The sequence below is a fragment of the Gymnoscopelus microlampas genome, assembly GCF_963454915.1.
Source record: "Gymnoscopelus microlampas genome assembly, chromosome: 11".
NCBI lineage: Eukaryota > Metazoa > Chordata > Actinopteri > Myctophiformes > Myctophidae > Gymnoscopelus > Gymnoscopelus microlampas.
Genome location: NC_139948.1, coordinates 16,850,719 through 16,868,414, shown reverse-complemented (window position 1 = coordinate 16,868,414; position 17,696 = coordinate 16,850,719). Strand labels below are relative to the sequence as shown.

The 17,696-nt window shown below is 43.6% G+C and overlaps 1 protein-coding gene across 1 annotated transcript in view; it reads right to left on the bottom strand.

The window, feature by feature from the left end:
- Window positions 1-17,696, bottom strand: part of LOC311054978 (microtubule-associated serine/threonine-protein kinase 1-like) — a 57,507-nt gene that overhangs the window by 5,951 nt on the left and 33,860 nt on the right. The window contains exons 7-21 of the mRNA XM_084071022.1: window positions 15,699-15,859; window positions 14,034-14,109; window positions 12,598-12,807; window positions 11,017-11,118; window positions 9,410-9,542; window positions 9,171-9,238; window positions 8,484-8,560; window positions 7,949-8,157; window positions 6,954-7,092; window positions 6,318-6,450; window positions 4,844-5,009; window positions 3,258-3,359; window positions 2,761-2,883; window positions 832-941; window positions 394-554 (exon numbers count right to left, since the gene is read on the bottom strand). Coding sequence (XP_083927148.1) covers window positions 394-554; window positions 832-941; window positions 2,761-2,883; window positions 3,258-3,359; window positions 4,844-5,009; window positions 6,318-6,450; window positions 6,954-7,092; window positions 7,949-8,157; window positions 8,484-8,560; window positions 9,171-9,238; window positions 9,410-9,542; window positions 11,017-11,118; window positions 12,598-12,807; window positions 14,034-14,109; window positions 15,699-15,859 — 1,970 coding nt within the window. The remainder of the gene's footprint in view (window positions 1-393; window positions 555-831; window positions 942-2,760; window positions 2,884-3,257; window positions 3,360-4,843; window positions 5,010-6,317; window positions 6,451-6,953; window positions 7,093-7,948; window positions 8,158-8,483; window positions 8,561-9,170; window positions 9,239-9,409; window positions 9,543-11,016; window positions 11,119-12,597; window positions 12,808-14,033; window positions 14,110-15,698; window positions 15,860-17,696) is intronic.

Sequence of the window (17,696 nt, the reverse complement as noted above, 5' to 3'; positions counted from 1 at the left end):
AGACACTAACATCCACCAGTCAAGTTTATAGATTATAGTTCAGTGTTTTCTGAATGATAACAATCTGATCTAGTCACGTCATGTTAGTGATATGATTCATGAATTTAAAACACTTTAAAAGTGTATATTAGAATCCACAATAACACCCAGATCTTTTAACTGCTTACTGGGTTTCAATTAACTTGTATGTATGCAAATGTATATAAAACAATGTATTACTTCAAGACCTGGTAGTTCTGCACTGTGTCACCTTTAGCACTGTTTGTATCATCTGCACGGCTTGTTTACATTATTATTTAGTTCAGCACTGTGACCAAATGTTTTTCAGTTCACTCTCCACTTACGTAAGTTGCCGTGACAATGAAGACTTCTTGAAAGCAGTAACACACTTACATCTCGGGGGACCCAGTCCTCCAGGTCTTGTCCCTGAGGGTGAGACTGCCCAGACTCTCTCTCTTGGCCACCCGGTCCTCCCTGGGGCCCTTGTGCTCCCGTCGAGTGACGGTGGGCGGTTTGTGCTCCAGCTGGGACAGATGTTCCATGCTGCTGTAGACCTGTTCATGTACACAAGTTCCACAACAAATATACATTACAACCATCATGCAGATGTCTGCAGAGAGTTTTTAAAGTGTTTAAAAATGTCATTAATTGTGTCTTAGTTTTATTTACCACTTCCACCCCTATTGTTATTGCTATTGTTGTGTTGTGTTGTGTTGTGCTGTGCTGTGCTGTGCTGTGCTGTGCTGTGCTGTGCTGTGCTGTGCTGTGCTGTGTTGTGTTGTGTTGTGTTGTGTTGTGTTGTGTTGTGCTGTGCTGTGCTGTGCGGCTGACCTTGCTGAAGCGAGGGGAACAGGATGAGAAACGTCGGATCTCCACAGGTTCGTCATCATTGGTGTCGTCCTCATCGTAGGAGTGCACGTGATGGTAGCGATCAGAGCGTGCTGGGGCAGAGGGGAGAAACATCTATTATAACTCTGTCATGGGGAAGGACTGAGAGAAATAAGCCAAGGGACCCACAGGGAACAGAGCACGAGTGTTTCTCTGAAGTGACTCTAGATCAAAATGTAATATTGAAGTGGAGGCGCTGTATTAATAGCATCCACTGCTCCAAATAATTAGGATGGGTAAATGCAGAGGAAGGCGCAGCACCATACCAGATTCTCCACAGCAACAAAGTTGGTTGTGTGCTAAACTACAAACAGGACAGCTTTTTGTATTTTAAGTGTCGAACCCAGCCAGTGTATTAATAACTCCTGCTGGCACAATGCGTGGGTGGTGGTAATGGAGGAGAGGGATGTTCAGACTGCAGGCTGCCATAGATGGACCAGTCCAGGACCATGGCTGTGCACCTTCTATTAGCCTGCATGCTCCCGAAGACTGTTGATGATTTTGTCCAGTTAAAGTCAGAGTTGTGTTCTAAATATTTCAGTATGACTCTCCTCTCCCCTTCTTTATCTGCCTCTCCTATCTAGTTCTTCACGCACACATGCACGCCACGCATGCACACGCGTGCACGCACGCACTCTCAACAGCGATCTGTTTAGCCTGAATTGAGTTGCATGTGGCCAAAAATAGCCGATCTACAAGCTCACATTACATTCAAACGCTTTGAGTTTTTAGATCTGATATTTTTAGCAAGGGAAACAACCACTGTGTGAATTTTGCATTGAGACGTTAAAGCTCCTTTGGTATGTGGTACTTTATTCCTAATCCCTGTGCTTTACCACTATTCTTTTTTTACTTCTTATTTTATATATATTTTTATAACTAGTTGTATCTTCTTCTGTATCTGTCCTGTGTTTCATACTGCGGTACTGCCATGACATCTGAATTTCCCCCGTGGGATCAATAAAGGTCTATCTATCCATCTATCTAAGCTCCTCTAAAGCTGCAAACTCAAATGGATTTTCCTGAACATGCTGATTGGACACATTCAGCTCCAAAAAAACATCAATACCTGTTCCTCCTCCTAGGATACCATGATACCAGCCTTAAGGCTGCAGCATACTCCAGACGAACAAGACAGGGCTTGCCGACACTGAATTAAGTTATTATGGACGGAACCATGTTATACTTACTAACCGTTAGGACCTAACATCTCAGCTCTGAGTTCTGAATGCAAGATCCTGTCCAGTCAGTACTCTGCATAGCAACACCATGGCTCCTTCGAGGTGAGCCACTGAAGCATTGTATATAGCTCTGTTTATTCTCATCAACCTCCGACATGCCTTGACATAAATTGTCTTGGGAGATTTCATAATTTCTGGCAACAGACACAATGGGCAAAGTGTGTACTATTTCTCTCTATTATTTCATTGCCATTTGGTTGTGTTTGTAGTCGCTCAGAGAGGGATTATCAGACAACCTTTCTTCAAAACTGTCCATGGTACATTGTGGACAGATTGCGGAAATAGAACAATATAAATCATGAGGGCACCAGTCACACATGATTTTTGGCTAGGGAGGTGTTCGGCTAAAATCTTGGGAGGCGCAAGAACCATTGAAAGAAATCCGATCTTATATAAGTTCTATTTAGTTGTTTTTGACCCACCCTAACCAAACAAAGTTTGTGTTTTTTGTAAACTTGATCATGACTGGGGTCCGCAAGCCCCCCCCCCCCCCCCCCCCCCCGCCCAGGAAGATCACCATCACAAATCGAAATGAATTGGAACAGATCCCATGCTTATATGGCATGGTGCATTCAGAATAATTTGGTCAGAGTTGGCCCAGAATTCCTGGCAGCGCTGCTTGCACACTCACTGTCAAAATAACTGGTGTCCTCCTCTGACTCCAGGTGAGGGATAAACTCTGCTTTCTGTCTCAGCAGGCTGTTCCAGTCCAACTCTGTGAAGAAGGAGTGCTGCTTCACCTCGAACGCACCTCCTGGGACAGGAAGAGAGGGGGATGAGAGACACAAAGAGGAGGAAAGAAAAAGAAAGAGAGAGAGAGAGAGAGAGAGAGAGAGAGAGAGAGAGAGAGAGAGAGAGAGAGAGAGAGAGAGAGAGAGAGAATGAGACGAAGGGGAGAAGGAGGGAGAAATCAACATAATGGAGGCGGGAGACAGTGTAAAGATGAACCGCATATTAATCTAAACCTCAGTATTAATCAGAATGAATCAGCCAAACCCTAGTCTCTCAAGCCAGAAAACTATTCCACAACCTTCAAATGCTACATAGAATCCGTAACTACGCCACAAATAGAACTTGGGTGATTAATTCATCGTCCATCAGTGGTAGAACAGAAGGTGCTGTACTGACCTGTGCCCAGTCGCACCAGAGGGTTGGTCTGCAGCAGAGTGGAGATTAGATGCTGGGCGTCGGCAGGGAGAGCTTCATCACCCTCTGGCCACACGATGTCATCTGCAGCACACAGTGCACAGAGGAAACATGAGCAAACATAACAGAGAGAGAGCCAAAGAAGAACAGGGGGTGCAGTCTGGAGAGAGACTTGTTGCATTATTCGGCTGAGAGATTGGCCTAATTTGTTATATTAATTATCTAATAGTTTGCCAAAAATAGGATATCATGATTTATTGGGAGAAAACCAAGCAAGTATACTATGTTAAATCAGACATTAAGCACCCTTACAGCCCGAATGTTCCTCTATCTATTGCATAACATCTTTTTTTGCATGATTCGACTGAGATTGGCAGTCGAATCAGACTGATTCGACTGCCAATCTCAGTCGAATCATGCAAAAAAAAGGTTTTAAAAAGGTTTTAAAAAATAATAAAAACAAGAAATAAATATGACTTGACAGTCATATTATTAGCAGCTGCATTCTGTATTAGCCAAACTAGGTCTAATGAAGCACGCTAGCATTTAGGCTAACCCTCCTGCCTGAGGCTGCAGTAAAACTTGCACTGTCTGTGTCTGTGAATGAGGGGATCGCAGCGGAGCACGGTTACTGCGGGGGGCGGGCCGTCTCCCCATTCGTGTCGCCATTGGCTTAAAGGAGTGAAGGACAGCCAGGACAGCCAATGACACTTAGGTGTCACTTAGGTGTCGGACTATGTCTCAGCCTGTTTGTAGAGCAGCAGCTTTGCAGCTGCTAAAAATGTCGACTATAGGCAACATTTGGCCAATCAGAGTCGACTATAGAAATCCTTAGTCAGGGACAGGCCTACAGTACGTGTATGTGTAGTAAATGGTCCAGCCTGGCGGAAACAGAACATTAAGAGAAAGACAGGAGAAGAGGGGGTGACATGCAGCACAGAGCCTTGCGTTGGATTTGAACCTAGGCCAGTTGCAGGAAGGACTATAGCATTATTGATGTGGTATGAAATTTTACCAGGTGAGCCACCAGGGTGACCCATGTACCATTTTCTTTTCTTTTGTAATCTCATGTGTTTTGCTAGCTAATGTCTGTTAAATTATTTTTGTAACTACAGTAATTTTGTAGGCAAGTGTGTTGCTTTTTATCTCAACTCATTTTATAAAAGTGGGAGAACATTTTACTTTTTAAAATATATTTTTTATGCTGGTTAAATTATTGGTATAATTGTTCTATTATATTTCGATATTTAATGTTATTAAATGTTATTTAATTTGATGTATTTTCTATCAACGTATCTACATTTGGTTGTAACACACATTTTGTCTGTTTGGCACGTACGTACAGAGAGTACTGGAGCAGCTCAACTACCAACTGCATAGTAGTGTGTATTTGTCTGTCATTAAATGTTTAGATTAATTGAGTACAAAGGACCCCAATGGAAACAAGCCATAGGCTTTCTTGGGTTTAAAATCCTCTTAGCAGACCTTGTATTGAACTGTACTTTCCCGTGCTTTTTTTTTGCAAACTGCTAATAAAGCATTCAATCAATCAATCAAAGCGTCCTCACCTGTGATGACCTGTCCAAACAGCTCCTCTGTAGTATCTCCAAAGAAAGGCACACAGCCCACCAGGAACTCATAGAGGATGATGCCCATGGCCCACCAGTCCACAGGCTTCCCATAACCCTGACGAAGAATCACCTCTGGAGCAATGTACTCTGGAGTTCCACACACCTGGAGGAGAGATATGGCACGTACATTCTTACTTTCACAGTTACTGTAGGATTATAAACAACTACTACTAACAACAATAAGATTGAACATCGCCTGGTGAAGTGCAGTTCAGTGTAGTTTACAGACTGAAACGCCAAACCAGGAGGGGAATATACTAACTTTGAACAGCTGCTAATTGGCAGAGTTTCCAGAAAGCGAGTGGGAGGCATGTGAGCCGAAAGCGTGGATGTTTGTGTCCAGCTGATGGGATCGCTGCAAGGATGCCAAGACCAGATGAAAGCGCTGCTTTTGGTTTTCATGTGCAGATGGCTACGCTATCGAATGCTAACTGTTTTTTGGCCGCGGACCAGCCTGTTCCAGAAATAACGAGGCCTTTGGAATTCAAGCATAAACTTTGAGAAAAGGAGAACAAACCTCATCTAAAAAGGGAACTGATTATAATATCTGAGAAACTATTGGCTAATTCTTCTGATAAATGTTTATCGTTTCATCTCTTTGCGTTCTGGATATGGCTGGCAAGCATTAACGATCTTTCTGCATAGAAATAAACACATCAAACACATACTGCTTGCATCACTAAAAATAAAAACGAAACACAAATTAATAATAACGTCTGAGACCACATAGAAAATGTTTTTAATGTGGCCATGCAATTTTAAGCTCTTAAAGGAAGATTGGGTATGTTCTCTACTACAAAAGGACAAATTACCCCCATAAAATGCTGGTGATGACAAAATCAAAGTTTGACTGAGATTTGTTGGAGTTACGTCAATTCTTGTACTGGAAATTCTTGAACTGGTGCTAATGTAATGACTTGTGTTTTCTCCCTCCAACTCTACAGCTGTTTACAGGATTTGATTTGTAAAGAAAAATGGGGGGGTGGGGCATTTTCTTAACCACTTCAGCCCTATATACTTCTTTGTACGACAATTAGCGAAAATAGCAGATCTACAAGCAGCACACAATGCGTCGCAACACTATTTTGGAGTTTTTAAATCAAACATAAAAAATAATGTTTATTATTTGGACTGTCTGATATCAGACAGTCCACATTTCCAAAAAGGAAATGCATGTATTTAATTCAGTCTGAACAGATGCAGGGATGAAACAAATCCCTACCGGTGATAAAAACAAATGACCATGGAGCATGGAGACATGGATTCCCCCCCGTCCCCCCAGCACATCGAACCCTGTCTGTTTATACATTTTTATTTGGCAATTCTTGCTTTTATTTAGGCCAGCAAAGAGAACAGACACTGAAAGTCAACACACAGAAAATCTAGTCAGCTACCGGCGTGTTCCCTTTACCTGTTTATCCAGGAATTCGCGGGTGTCCTTCTCTATGTGTCCCTCATACAGGTTGGTGGTGAGACTCATCAGACCCATCTTGGACAGGCCGAAGTCTGTCAGCTTGATGTGGCCCATAGAGGTGATCAGCAGACTGCAGACACACAGTGATGATGCTCACGTTCAACTTCAAAAATCTTTATTGTCCATAAGTACAATCAAAGTGGAAACCATGAACAAGTGGTTCTAAAGCCTGAATTCTTATTTTGTTTTGCACGCCAATGTCAAGGCGCTGAAAATACCAATCTACAATCTGTATTTTCTCTCACACCATTTGAATTATCAACTGCTGGCTTGTGTTATGACATTTTAACAATGTGTTAATATAAGAATGTTATTATGGCTAGTGTGTAAATTTAATACTGGCCTGCTGGCTTAAACACTGTTATAAGTGTAGCAGTCCATATAAGAAAGTGCCATCAAATATATTTGTGCTGTAGAACTGCATTGAGTCTTGACTGGAATTCATGTTGTATTAAGCTTTGCTTTAGCAACAGAGCGGTGAGCATAAAATAAACTCAAACATTTATTTTGCATGACTTGATACACATAATTATTTTGTAGACATTTTAAAAAGCTAGCTGTAATATATCTTACTTGTCAGGTTTGAGGTCTCGGTGCACAATGCCATAGTTGTGTATGTACTCCAGAGCCAGGACCGTTTCAGCGAAGTACATGCGTGCCATCTCCACGGGCAGAGCACCAATGTTCTTCAGTAGGGTGGCACAGTCTCCTCCTATTGAAGCAGTTTATATTGTACATGGTGATGTACTGAATGTTTGCTATCTGTCTGTCTGTTTGTCTGTCTGTCTGTCTGTCTGTCTGTCTGTCTGTCTGTCTGTCTGTCGTCTGTCTATATAATGAGCTATGAGACTAACTTGGCTGCTGACAATAATAATTACCATAAGACTTCCCATGATTACTCTTGCCCTGACCTGGACCGTTTCATTTTTGAATTATGCTATTGAGCAATGGAAACTATAGAAGTGCATGCTTGGAGGAAATCCTACCAATCATCTTTGTCAGTATGACAACATTGATTTCTTGATGGTTCCTCATGTTGCTGTAGACATTACAGGTAGCTCAGGCATAGTGGATGTATCTATTGAGTATCCAGTTCAAAATCTTTAACTCCAGTAATGCAGTTTTCCTAAGGCCTGTCAAACAGATCTACATTGTTGGGTGTTACAAAACGTCCTTCAATTGAATGCAGACAAATGTGAGGTTCTCCTATTTTGACCTCTTAATTCCAGATTCTAACTTAGTTGCATGGATCTAATTTAGTCCCCATTCCTTGGGGTGTTTTTTGTCACTGTATATGTATACATATGCACATACGTGAAATTTGTCCTCTGCATTTACCCATCCTATAACTACTAGGAGCAGTGGCCAGCCATTGTGCGGCGCTCTGGGAGCAATTAGGGGTTAAGAGTCTTGCTCAGGGACACACATCGACACATCGCTGGCCTGGAATCGAACCTGCGACAACCAGGCCCTCTGGCTGCCCAGGTGGGCTCGCTAACCACTCACCACTTCCTCAAGCACTGTATTACCACTGAGTTCTACTCATCCGTACATATAACCAGGCTCACCTTCTACATACTCCATGACCATGCAGAGGTGTCTCCGGGTCTCAAAGGAGCAGAACATGGACACAACAAACGGGTTCTCAGCGAAGGTCAGGATGTCTCTCTCCACAAAGGCCTGTTGGATCTGGTTCCTTAGGATCAGGTTCTGCTTGTTGATCTTCTTCATGGCAAAACGCTGCCGCGTCTCCAGGTGACGCACAAGGTACACAGCCCTGACATACACACACGTACGCACAATCACAGACACGTATTCAATTAGGTGTCATGCTCATCACACTGCAGGTTGTTTAGGTATCGTCTGCATATAGCAATTCTATATGCGTTTAATCGGTTTCTCATCCTCACACACACACACACACACACACACACACACACACACACACACACACACACACACACACACACACACACACACACACACACACACACACACACACACACACACACGCTGTGAATGCAAGCGTATCTCATTTGCGTGTGACAGTGTGTCACAAGTTCACAACATCACCATTAGCATTAATTAGTGCCCTTCACTCACCCGTACGCTCCGTTACTGATCAGTTTGATGGTCTGGAAGTCAGTCTCTTCTGGTGGTTTCATGGTTCTGATCTTACCCTGGAACCAGAGACAGATCCTAAATGACACACGCCCCCACTTGGCTGATAGTTTTCTAAATCAAAAAACACATTTTATGTATCCTTGAAGAAGGCTCCAAACCGCAATGTTCCTTCTTTTGTTACTGTAATAAACAAGCATATTAATCCATGTTTTTTTTTCTTCTTCTTCTTATCACTTACTCCACAGATCAGCATCTTTTATTCAGTGGGGCTGACTGCTGTCATTTGATACTTTACAAAATATATATTTATTTTTTCGAAATCTACAAACTCCATACTCATGCCAAAATGACATAGGCACCGGAAATGTAATGTAATGATAATGGAGCTGTATCACCAAAAAGACTGAATGAATGTTACACAGTATGACTTTAATCCTTCTCATCTAATTGTCTAAATGTCGGTACTTGGAGTCCAGCCGTCTCTAACGGCAGAAGGATGGCTCATTTGTAGCCCAACATTTATTCAACTAATGAAAACAAATGGACTCAATTATCTGTCCGAAAGCACATGTGCCAAGTCATTAGTTCTCAAATTGGGAGAGGAAAGCGTTGCATGGGTTGACCTATTGGGGGGTTGACCTATGAATCTCTATCATTGAATCTCACCTCTGTAGAGTCATCCGTTTCAGGTGTGAGGGGTCCTTCACTGTCATAGCTGTCCAGGTTGACAATCTCTGACAACATAACACAAACATCAATTAACTTTCAATTATGTATGTATGTATGTATGTATGTATGTATGTATGTATGTATGTATGTATGTATGTATGTATGTATGTATGTATGTGTACAGTATCTATCTATCTATCTATCTATGAATGCATCCATCCATCCATCTATCTCACCTTCAATAGGGTCCCTGGTTAGTCCCAGTTGACTGATGATGTAACGGGGAATGTCTGTCTTCATTAGGTGTCCCTCCTTGGCGTGGTCCTCTGCCGCCTCCAGCAGGTGGTAGAACTCCTCTGGATTGAACTCCTGAAAAGAGGTGACACATTAGTGCCACAGCATGCTGCATTTGACAGAAAGGGAGTGTGGAGGAATGGTAGGTGTTTGACCACTACAAGGTTGCCTAGTATGTCAACCGTGTTGACTGTGTTGTTTGATGGCTGGCCCTGACTATACCCCCCCCCCCCAAATAATCACATCATGTCAAAACAGACTGCAGCCCGAATGCAACTGATAGCGATATGTGTAAGATTAGAGTGGATTTATCATTGACCAATCCATGCCTCACAGACTCATGGAGACACTCATGGAGACACACTGTTATGAAGCAGTTAGTCTGGGTCTCACACACACACACACACACACACACACACACACACACACACACACACACACACACACACACACAGTAAATCCTGGCTAAAGTGACAGTGTGGTCACAGTCCTATGAGCCACAGTGGGGGGCGGTGGGGGGACATTGGCTGGTATTAGTGGAACTGTAGCGAAGCAAATGGAACTTTAATCTAAATGCAAATGTCTTCTCTAGCCAGACCGATCAGGTCTGTTACTGTCAGTTTATTTCCTCTCGCCCCTGCTGTGTAATATATCAGTCTTTTCAAATGCTTATAATCCGTCCAGCAAGTGAGTACGTGCGGCTGTTTATTTAAAGAAATTAATTTGCCTCCCATCCCAACATGGAGTACCGTAGAAAGGGAGACAGTGTGTGAAACGTCAAGGACGGTGGAGGAGCGAGGACTCTGAACACGACAACCGATGAGGAAAACGATATTCATAAGTGTAACAGCTTTTTTTTTTTTTTGTTTTTTTACTATAATTTTTATCCCATGATTTTGTAACCCACATTTTTTCACCCAGTGCCAATTGCCTATGTAATCCTGGGCACTACCTACCCTCTGCCAGCCTAGGGAGAGCCCAAGCTGAAGCTCATGCCTCCTTCAATGCATGAGGAGCAAGCAGGCCGCATCTTATCACCCGACAGGGGGGAGTTTCCCTGGTTGGACATAGCGCGTGGAAGGAACACGTTATTCCAACCAGTTCCCTTCTCCTCCATCAGGCGCCCCGGCTGACCAGGGGGAGGCAGTATAGTGACCAGGATTACTACATGTTTTTGTGAGGGTATTAACTACCCTAGGAGACACGGGGAGAACATGCAAACTCCACACAGAGTAGGCCCTTTCACCAACCCCACTTAGGGTATGGGCGCCGATGACGTGGAGGAGAGAACACGCCCCCAGCGCCCACAGCGTCCCTGGCGGGAATCGAACCCAGGACCTTCTAGCTGTGAGGCGACAGCGCTACCGACTGCGCCACCGTGCCCCCTTACAGCTTTTGTTTTGCTGCAGTCTCTTTGGTGTGTAATTCTTGGGATGTGAAGGGAAGCGGATGTGTGCGGTGTGTGTGCGGTGTGTGTGTGTGTGTGTGTGTGTGTGTGTGTGTGTGTGTGTGTGTGTGTGAGTGTTTGAGTAAGAGTGTGTCATCTCACCAGACATTCCAGGAGCCTGGCGGGCCGTGAGATGATGATGAGAAGCTTCTTTACCAACTCTGTGACGAAGGCTACCTCTGTGCTCTCTGAGCGCTCGTATGCCTGAGAGAGAGAGAGAGAGAGAGAGAGAGAGAGAGAGAGAGAGAGAGAGAGAGAGAGAGAGAGAGAGAGAGAGAGAGAGAGAGAGAGAGAGAGAGAGAGAGAGAGAGAGAGAGAGAGGGAGCAGAGTAGGGTCCATTTTTACACACAGATTCTACTGTGTATACACAACAGAGGGCAATGCATTGCAGTTCCACTGGGGCGGAATGGGAGATAAACTAAAAAAACATCCAAAAGGCCTTAGATTTCGGAACACTCTTAACGCAGCGGGCGTGGTGGATCCAATCAAATCCAAACCAGGCCACCCAGAGAACTCATCAGAGTGATTTAATCAACATGGGGGCTGCAGATACATCTTTTGAAGCCTCCTATCCGCTCGGAGAAATAACATGCGCAATTAGTCTCATTTACTGCTGCTGTCGAATCCTCATCCCCTCGTGAAGCCCCAGTGCTGCCGAGTTAAATGAGACAGATTGAACTGAAGCGACTTCTCAAGAGCCAAGCTCAGAACCCCCTAAACCCTAGCATATCATATACATTCCAATGGTTCAGTAATTGGTGCGTTCAGCGAAACATTGTGTTTGCCAACGTTTGCATACTGTCATGAGCATTGGCGGGAAAAGCTCTGTTGATGTTTGAGGTGAATCGATTAAAAATTGTACAGAAGTTGCGAATCGCCACAGCCACTGTTGTGGGACTCAGAGTCAGACGTGGATGACGGCTCAAATGAACAATATCCAGAACAATCCATGCTCTGTGCCCACGCTGAAGGTGTCAGTCATGAAGTGTGAAAGAGTAGCATGACTCACAGAGTCAGGTAGACACTTTGCTAAGAGCAGTATTCTGGGTTACGCTCGCACATTGGAAGTTAAATGTTTATCATCAATTTCGCAATTGTAAAATACTAGAAGTCCCATCTAGCGTGACGTCGCTTGTTTCTCGCGCAGAATCTGGCAACCTAACTTTTGGTCCCGCAGAATTGTTGTGTATAGACGGTAAGACGATAGCATAGGTAATAATAAAGACGATAATGTTTTAACAATAATAATCATGTTTTGTTTGGGATGTACATGGCACGAAAATGACGGACATATTAGCGTGACTGTGGTGGGAATGGAATGGGGACATTACCGCAGTGACTGCAAAGACATAATGTGTAAGTACTATGAGACATTTTTGGCTAACGCTAAACGCTGTGCTAAAGGGTTTCCCCTTCCGGTGTGGTCGCTACTGTGCCAAAATATTGTTGGACGGAAATAATTATGCTCCAAAGAGGCAAATGTATAGTGAGCAATGAAAAGTAGACGAAACGTCTACTTTTGCGTAAATAAAGTGAGAACGTTGTGGCTAGTGTTGTAGTGACATGTGATATGTTGTTGTTGTGTTGATACCGAAACAATTAATTGGCATCACCGGGGCACAGGAAGGGCTGACTTTTCTCAAATGTAATATAGGATATGTGTATCTGTGTGTTTCACTGACGTCGTTGAGCAGCTTCTCCAGGTTCTCCTGGAGCTCAAAGAAGTAGACGGTGGTGATGAGGCCGTCCCGGGCCTTGGCCAGACAGTCTCTGGACAGCTCGGCTATCTGGTGGTGGATGAAGCTGATCACGCCATCCGCCAGAGGGAGGACACTCTCTGGAGAGTAGTGCTGGATGAACTCGGCCAGCCGGCCTTCCATCTGCGCCGTGGCCTGGTGAAGAGGGGCATTAGAGACAGGGTCAAAGGGTGGATGGGTGCAGAACCAAGGGGGGTAGTGAGATAGAGAGAGGAGAAGGGAAGAGGTAATGAGAGAACATAAAGGTTACGTTCATGCGAGAGGAGGGTCATGCCTAATTTATACACCATCATATGACGGTGTCCCGTGCCAAATGGTAGATCAGCTTCAGACTTGACCCGCTCTTAGTAATTCTTTCTTTGACTTGTAGCAGGATTAGTGCGAGTTGAGAAAAGCCCGGCTTTGAACCTCATTTGAACTCATGGATTAAAGCAACACAAAAAAAAAGAATCTCACGACTGAAAAGTTTTGTCAGGTCAAGTCTCAATCTGTGATTTGTGAAAACAGCATGAAAGCCCCCACCCGCGCGCGCACACACACACACACACACACACACACACACACACACACACACACACACACACACACACACACACACACACACACACACACACACACACACACACACACACACACACACACACACACACACACACACAGCTTCCTAAGCCCAGGTAACATCGGTCTTTCTGCCTTTGAACCCATTTCCTTTCAACATCATCAGCCTCAGTCAAGCAAGCGGCGTCAACTGAGGTGAAAACACAAAGCTGTGCCTCCCCTGTGATAGTGGGTGACATTAATATGCTCCTCACAGCGTAAACCTCAAAGGGCTGGGCACAATGACGTCATCTGTTCGGTTTCATTTCAACAGCCTCTTTTTTTCATTATGTCTCCTGATGAGGGTTATCACACCGACGCCCAAAATCAATAGAAGCTAATTTGGGCTCTGTGATATCACAGTTCGGAGTTTATAGGATTAATAGATGGGCTTTGTGTGTGTGTGTGTGTGTGTGTGTGTGTGTGTGTGTGTGTGTGTGTGTGTGTGTGTGTGTGTGTGTGTGTGCGTGTGTGTTTAACTGATCCTGATTAACCTCTGTGTAGAATGTTTTGTATTGTTCTTATTTAACCTTCATTTAACCAGGCTAGTCATTAAGGCTACAATGACTGTCTGGCAAATGAATGGACGTGTGTGTGTGTGTGTGTGTGTGTGTGTGTGTGTATGTGTGTGTGTGTGTGTGTGTGTGTGTGTGTGTGTGCGTGCGTGCGTGCGCGCGTGCGTGCGTGCGTGCGTGCGTGCGTGCGTGCGTGCGTGCGTGCGTGCGTGCGTGCGTGCGTGCGTGCGTGTAGGTGTTTATGTTTACCTTGGGAAAGCGTTCTTTGTACACATGGTTCATCATGACTATCTCATTGTCATAACAGGAAGGGGAGCGTCCAGGGCTGTGGAGAGGAAATAAGACAAACATAGTATTTGTGTTTCTTTTTTTTTTTCAAATATGCCATACAAATAAAATGTATTAACACTTTTTATTTTCCTGCAGGTCAAACAAGGTAAGGGATAATATAGGTTACTGTGAGTTAGGAGGAAAATAACCGCTGACTTGCTCACTGTACAGTGCAATATTAGTACAGTACAGTACAGTGCAGTGCAATTAACTTGTAATTGCCAAAACTATTAAATATACTGGTGGTAGAGTCTTCCATGATTTTCATTCATTCATTCTACATTTTCATGTAATCTTTTCTTGTTAGCAGCGTTATAGATAATTAATCTTGAGAATTGATACTGCATTTAAACCATCCTAAATATTAGCAGCAGGGGACTACACTGAGCAGTGCCTAGAGACCAGCAGCTCCACCTCTTAAGTCAAATGCCTTGCTCAAGGGCAGTGACATGCATGTGTTCTGGTGTGGTAAGAAACCCACAAGAACATGCAACTCCACATAGCTATGCAGCTGCAGTGGTTTGGGTACAAATAAAGCACTTCTATGACTGCATGACAACTTGAGTGGCGTCTCCTCACTGACTCAGCTGTACTGTGACCCTGAAATGTTTTTTCAAATGCCAAGCCCACACTCATTCTTGTTGCTGCCACACTGTTTGCTTTGCTGCTGCTGGCTGACTAATGCTTTATAATGATTTATTTGAATGCTCACTCTTATTTTAATTGTAGATGTCTGACTCAAATATGGCATTTGTCTATTCAAAACTGCACATTGAAATCTTTCTCTTAAATGTGTCACAAATGCCTATATCCTTATCCTATAAATGCTTAATACTCACATGTATGGGAGTTTGGATACATTACAGTACATTACAATTTGACACATTATATTTGGAGAGAGCAAAAAATAAATGTTTTTTCCCCAATGTATTGTCTTCATAATCAAGAAAATGAAATGCCTCATTAAAATAATTAGATAAAATAGGCAGAAACAACGTCTGTAGAAATTAACCCAAGTTAAATCTTTAAATGTCAGTCAGAAGAGGTTGGTGGTTTTTCGGTAACTGAAGATTAAGCTCCTCTCTAATCTTAGAAATGATTATTTTGCAACTGTTACTGCTAAGTCTCGCTACCCAGACCTTTACTCCAGATTTCAGGTCGGGTAGACAAAAAAACAATTATTATTGCTAATGCTATCCTACTGGGTGGTGCTTCCAAGTAGGGCAGGGACAGAGCACTCTAGCAGTTTATATGGGAAAACTTGAAGCGCTAAAGATGGCTGCATCATCAACGTAAGATGACACGGTTGGCCAATCAATTAACCTTTATCGGCATATCATTATGAAAATCTGCCAATCGATTATAGAATAGACTTATTTTGAATGTTGTTGAAAGTGGGGAACAAATTGTAACACTCCAGGTTTACAATTTTCACCTATGGAGTGTTGTCCTTTTACTGCCCGGAAGCAATTCCAAGATGGCGCCCGAGTGAACCAACTTCCCTCACTTTGACCCAGAGCTAGGAGCATGTTGATAGGTTCTCATATCCCCTAGGCCATTGGTTCTAGAGTAGTGGCTGCTGACCTGAGGCTGCGTGAGCGAGGGCGCATGTGAGGAGAGCAGCGGCCGCCGTCGTCATCCGTGATGCTCTCTGTGCTGCCAAAGTGCTTGGACAGGAAGTGCAGCTCGTCCATGGTGGGCTGGAAGGGCAGCTGGTGCAAGCGCTCCTGAGATGAACTGGAGGACTGGTGAAGGGGTTGTGGGCGTCCGTGGGGATTCAGAGGTGGAGGAGGAAGACCAGCAGAGAGGGAGAGGAGGGGAGGAGGGGGGAGGAGGAAGCGGGAAGAGGACGGTGAGAGGAATGCAAAGAGAGGAAGAGAGGGGAGGAGAAAGAATGAGGGGAAAAGGAAAGAAGCCAAAGAAACAGTTAGAGCCGTGTGACTCAGCGCTCCTGGTGAATCAAGACGCGTCCACGTGGCTGTGATGAGTCAAGTCAACCATGTCCATCTGTCTCTAATGTATGCCTGTGCTGTGTACACACCCACAACATATCCATGAGACCATGACTTCATTTCACTTTCATGCATGTTCTTCATGTAACCACAAAACGCATGCCACTATATGACTGCAATGACACTATATGGCAGCATTTACACTATATGACAGCATTTACACTCTATAACTCCTTTCCCACTCGTTTGAAATCCCTACAATTTACTGGTATATTTAACTTCGGCATCCTGTGGGAACAGACACCAATTTTGAATGCCGGCATTGTGTACCTTCAAGAGCACATCATCCTACCTAGTCAGAATGCCTGTATTGTTATCCCGTCACATGAGTGTGAATGCATAGAGTCAGTTTACCGGCACCATCATGACAGTGTGTCATCATGACGGTGCTTAACTCTTGTGTGCGTACTGGAGGAGAGAGAGAGAGAGAGAGAGAGAGAGAGAGAGAGAGAGAGAGAGAGAGAGAGTGTGTGTATGCCGGTTGAACTTGGGCAGAGAGAGCATTGGATATAGTGCGAGAGAGCATGTCTTGTTTACTGGGTCGAGAGAGCATGGGTTATAGTGAGAGAGAGCGTGTCTAGTTACTGAGTAGAGAGAGCATGGGTTATAATGAGAGAGAGTGTGTGTGTGTGTGTTAGGGCATTCACGAATAGTGATTTTTAGTATTCGAATTATTCGACCTATAAGTATTCGAATATTCGATTAATCGATTTGATTATAAAAAAAAAAAAAAAAAGTTTTTTTTTTTTTTTTTTTTTCAATGACATTGATGACTGGACTCAAGGAATGCGAGTTGACGTCACACCAGAGCTCACAGCTGCGTGTCTGCTGCAGAAAAGCCACTAAAAAAAAAAAAATCTAGAAAAAAAAAAAAAAAAAACTTTTTTTAAATTTTTGTTTTTTTTATCGAATAATCGAATAGTGGTTTGATAGTCGAATAGTCGGTTTGATAGTCGAATATTCGAATATTCGATTATTCTGTTAATGCCCTAGTGTGTGTGTGTGTGTGTGTGTGTGTGTGTGTGTGTGTGTGTGTGTGACAGCAAAGTTGCCTGCACCCGTGGTGAAACTGTTCAATGAACTAAATGCTTCCCTTGAGCAACTCCTTTCAGTACATTGTGTACATACAGAGAGGGGGAAAGAGAGAGAGAGAGAGAGAGAGAGAGAGAGAGAGAGAGAGAGAGAGAGAGAGAGAGAGAGAAATTAAGTGGTCCAATAAGAGCTCAGGTGCAGATCCATGAATCTGGGTCAGCAATATGGCCACCCTAGAACGCACAGATGTCCCATGTTAAGTTTAAACATGGGTTGAAGTCATTTGAGTGATGTTTGTATGTATGTGATCAATGAATTACCTTTTATTAAGGTTAGGCACTGTTACTACATGGTTACGTTTAGGCACGGGTTGGTGTAGTTAAGGTTAGGGTCATTTTTTACAATAATAACCCACTCCTTTCAAGTATTTTTTCTCACTGTACATTTACTGCATTTACCCTTCCTAACTACGGTATTAGGAGCTTTTTTTTTTACTTTACTGGAGTATTTCCAGTTTTCAGTACTTTTACTACTCCAC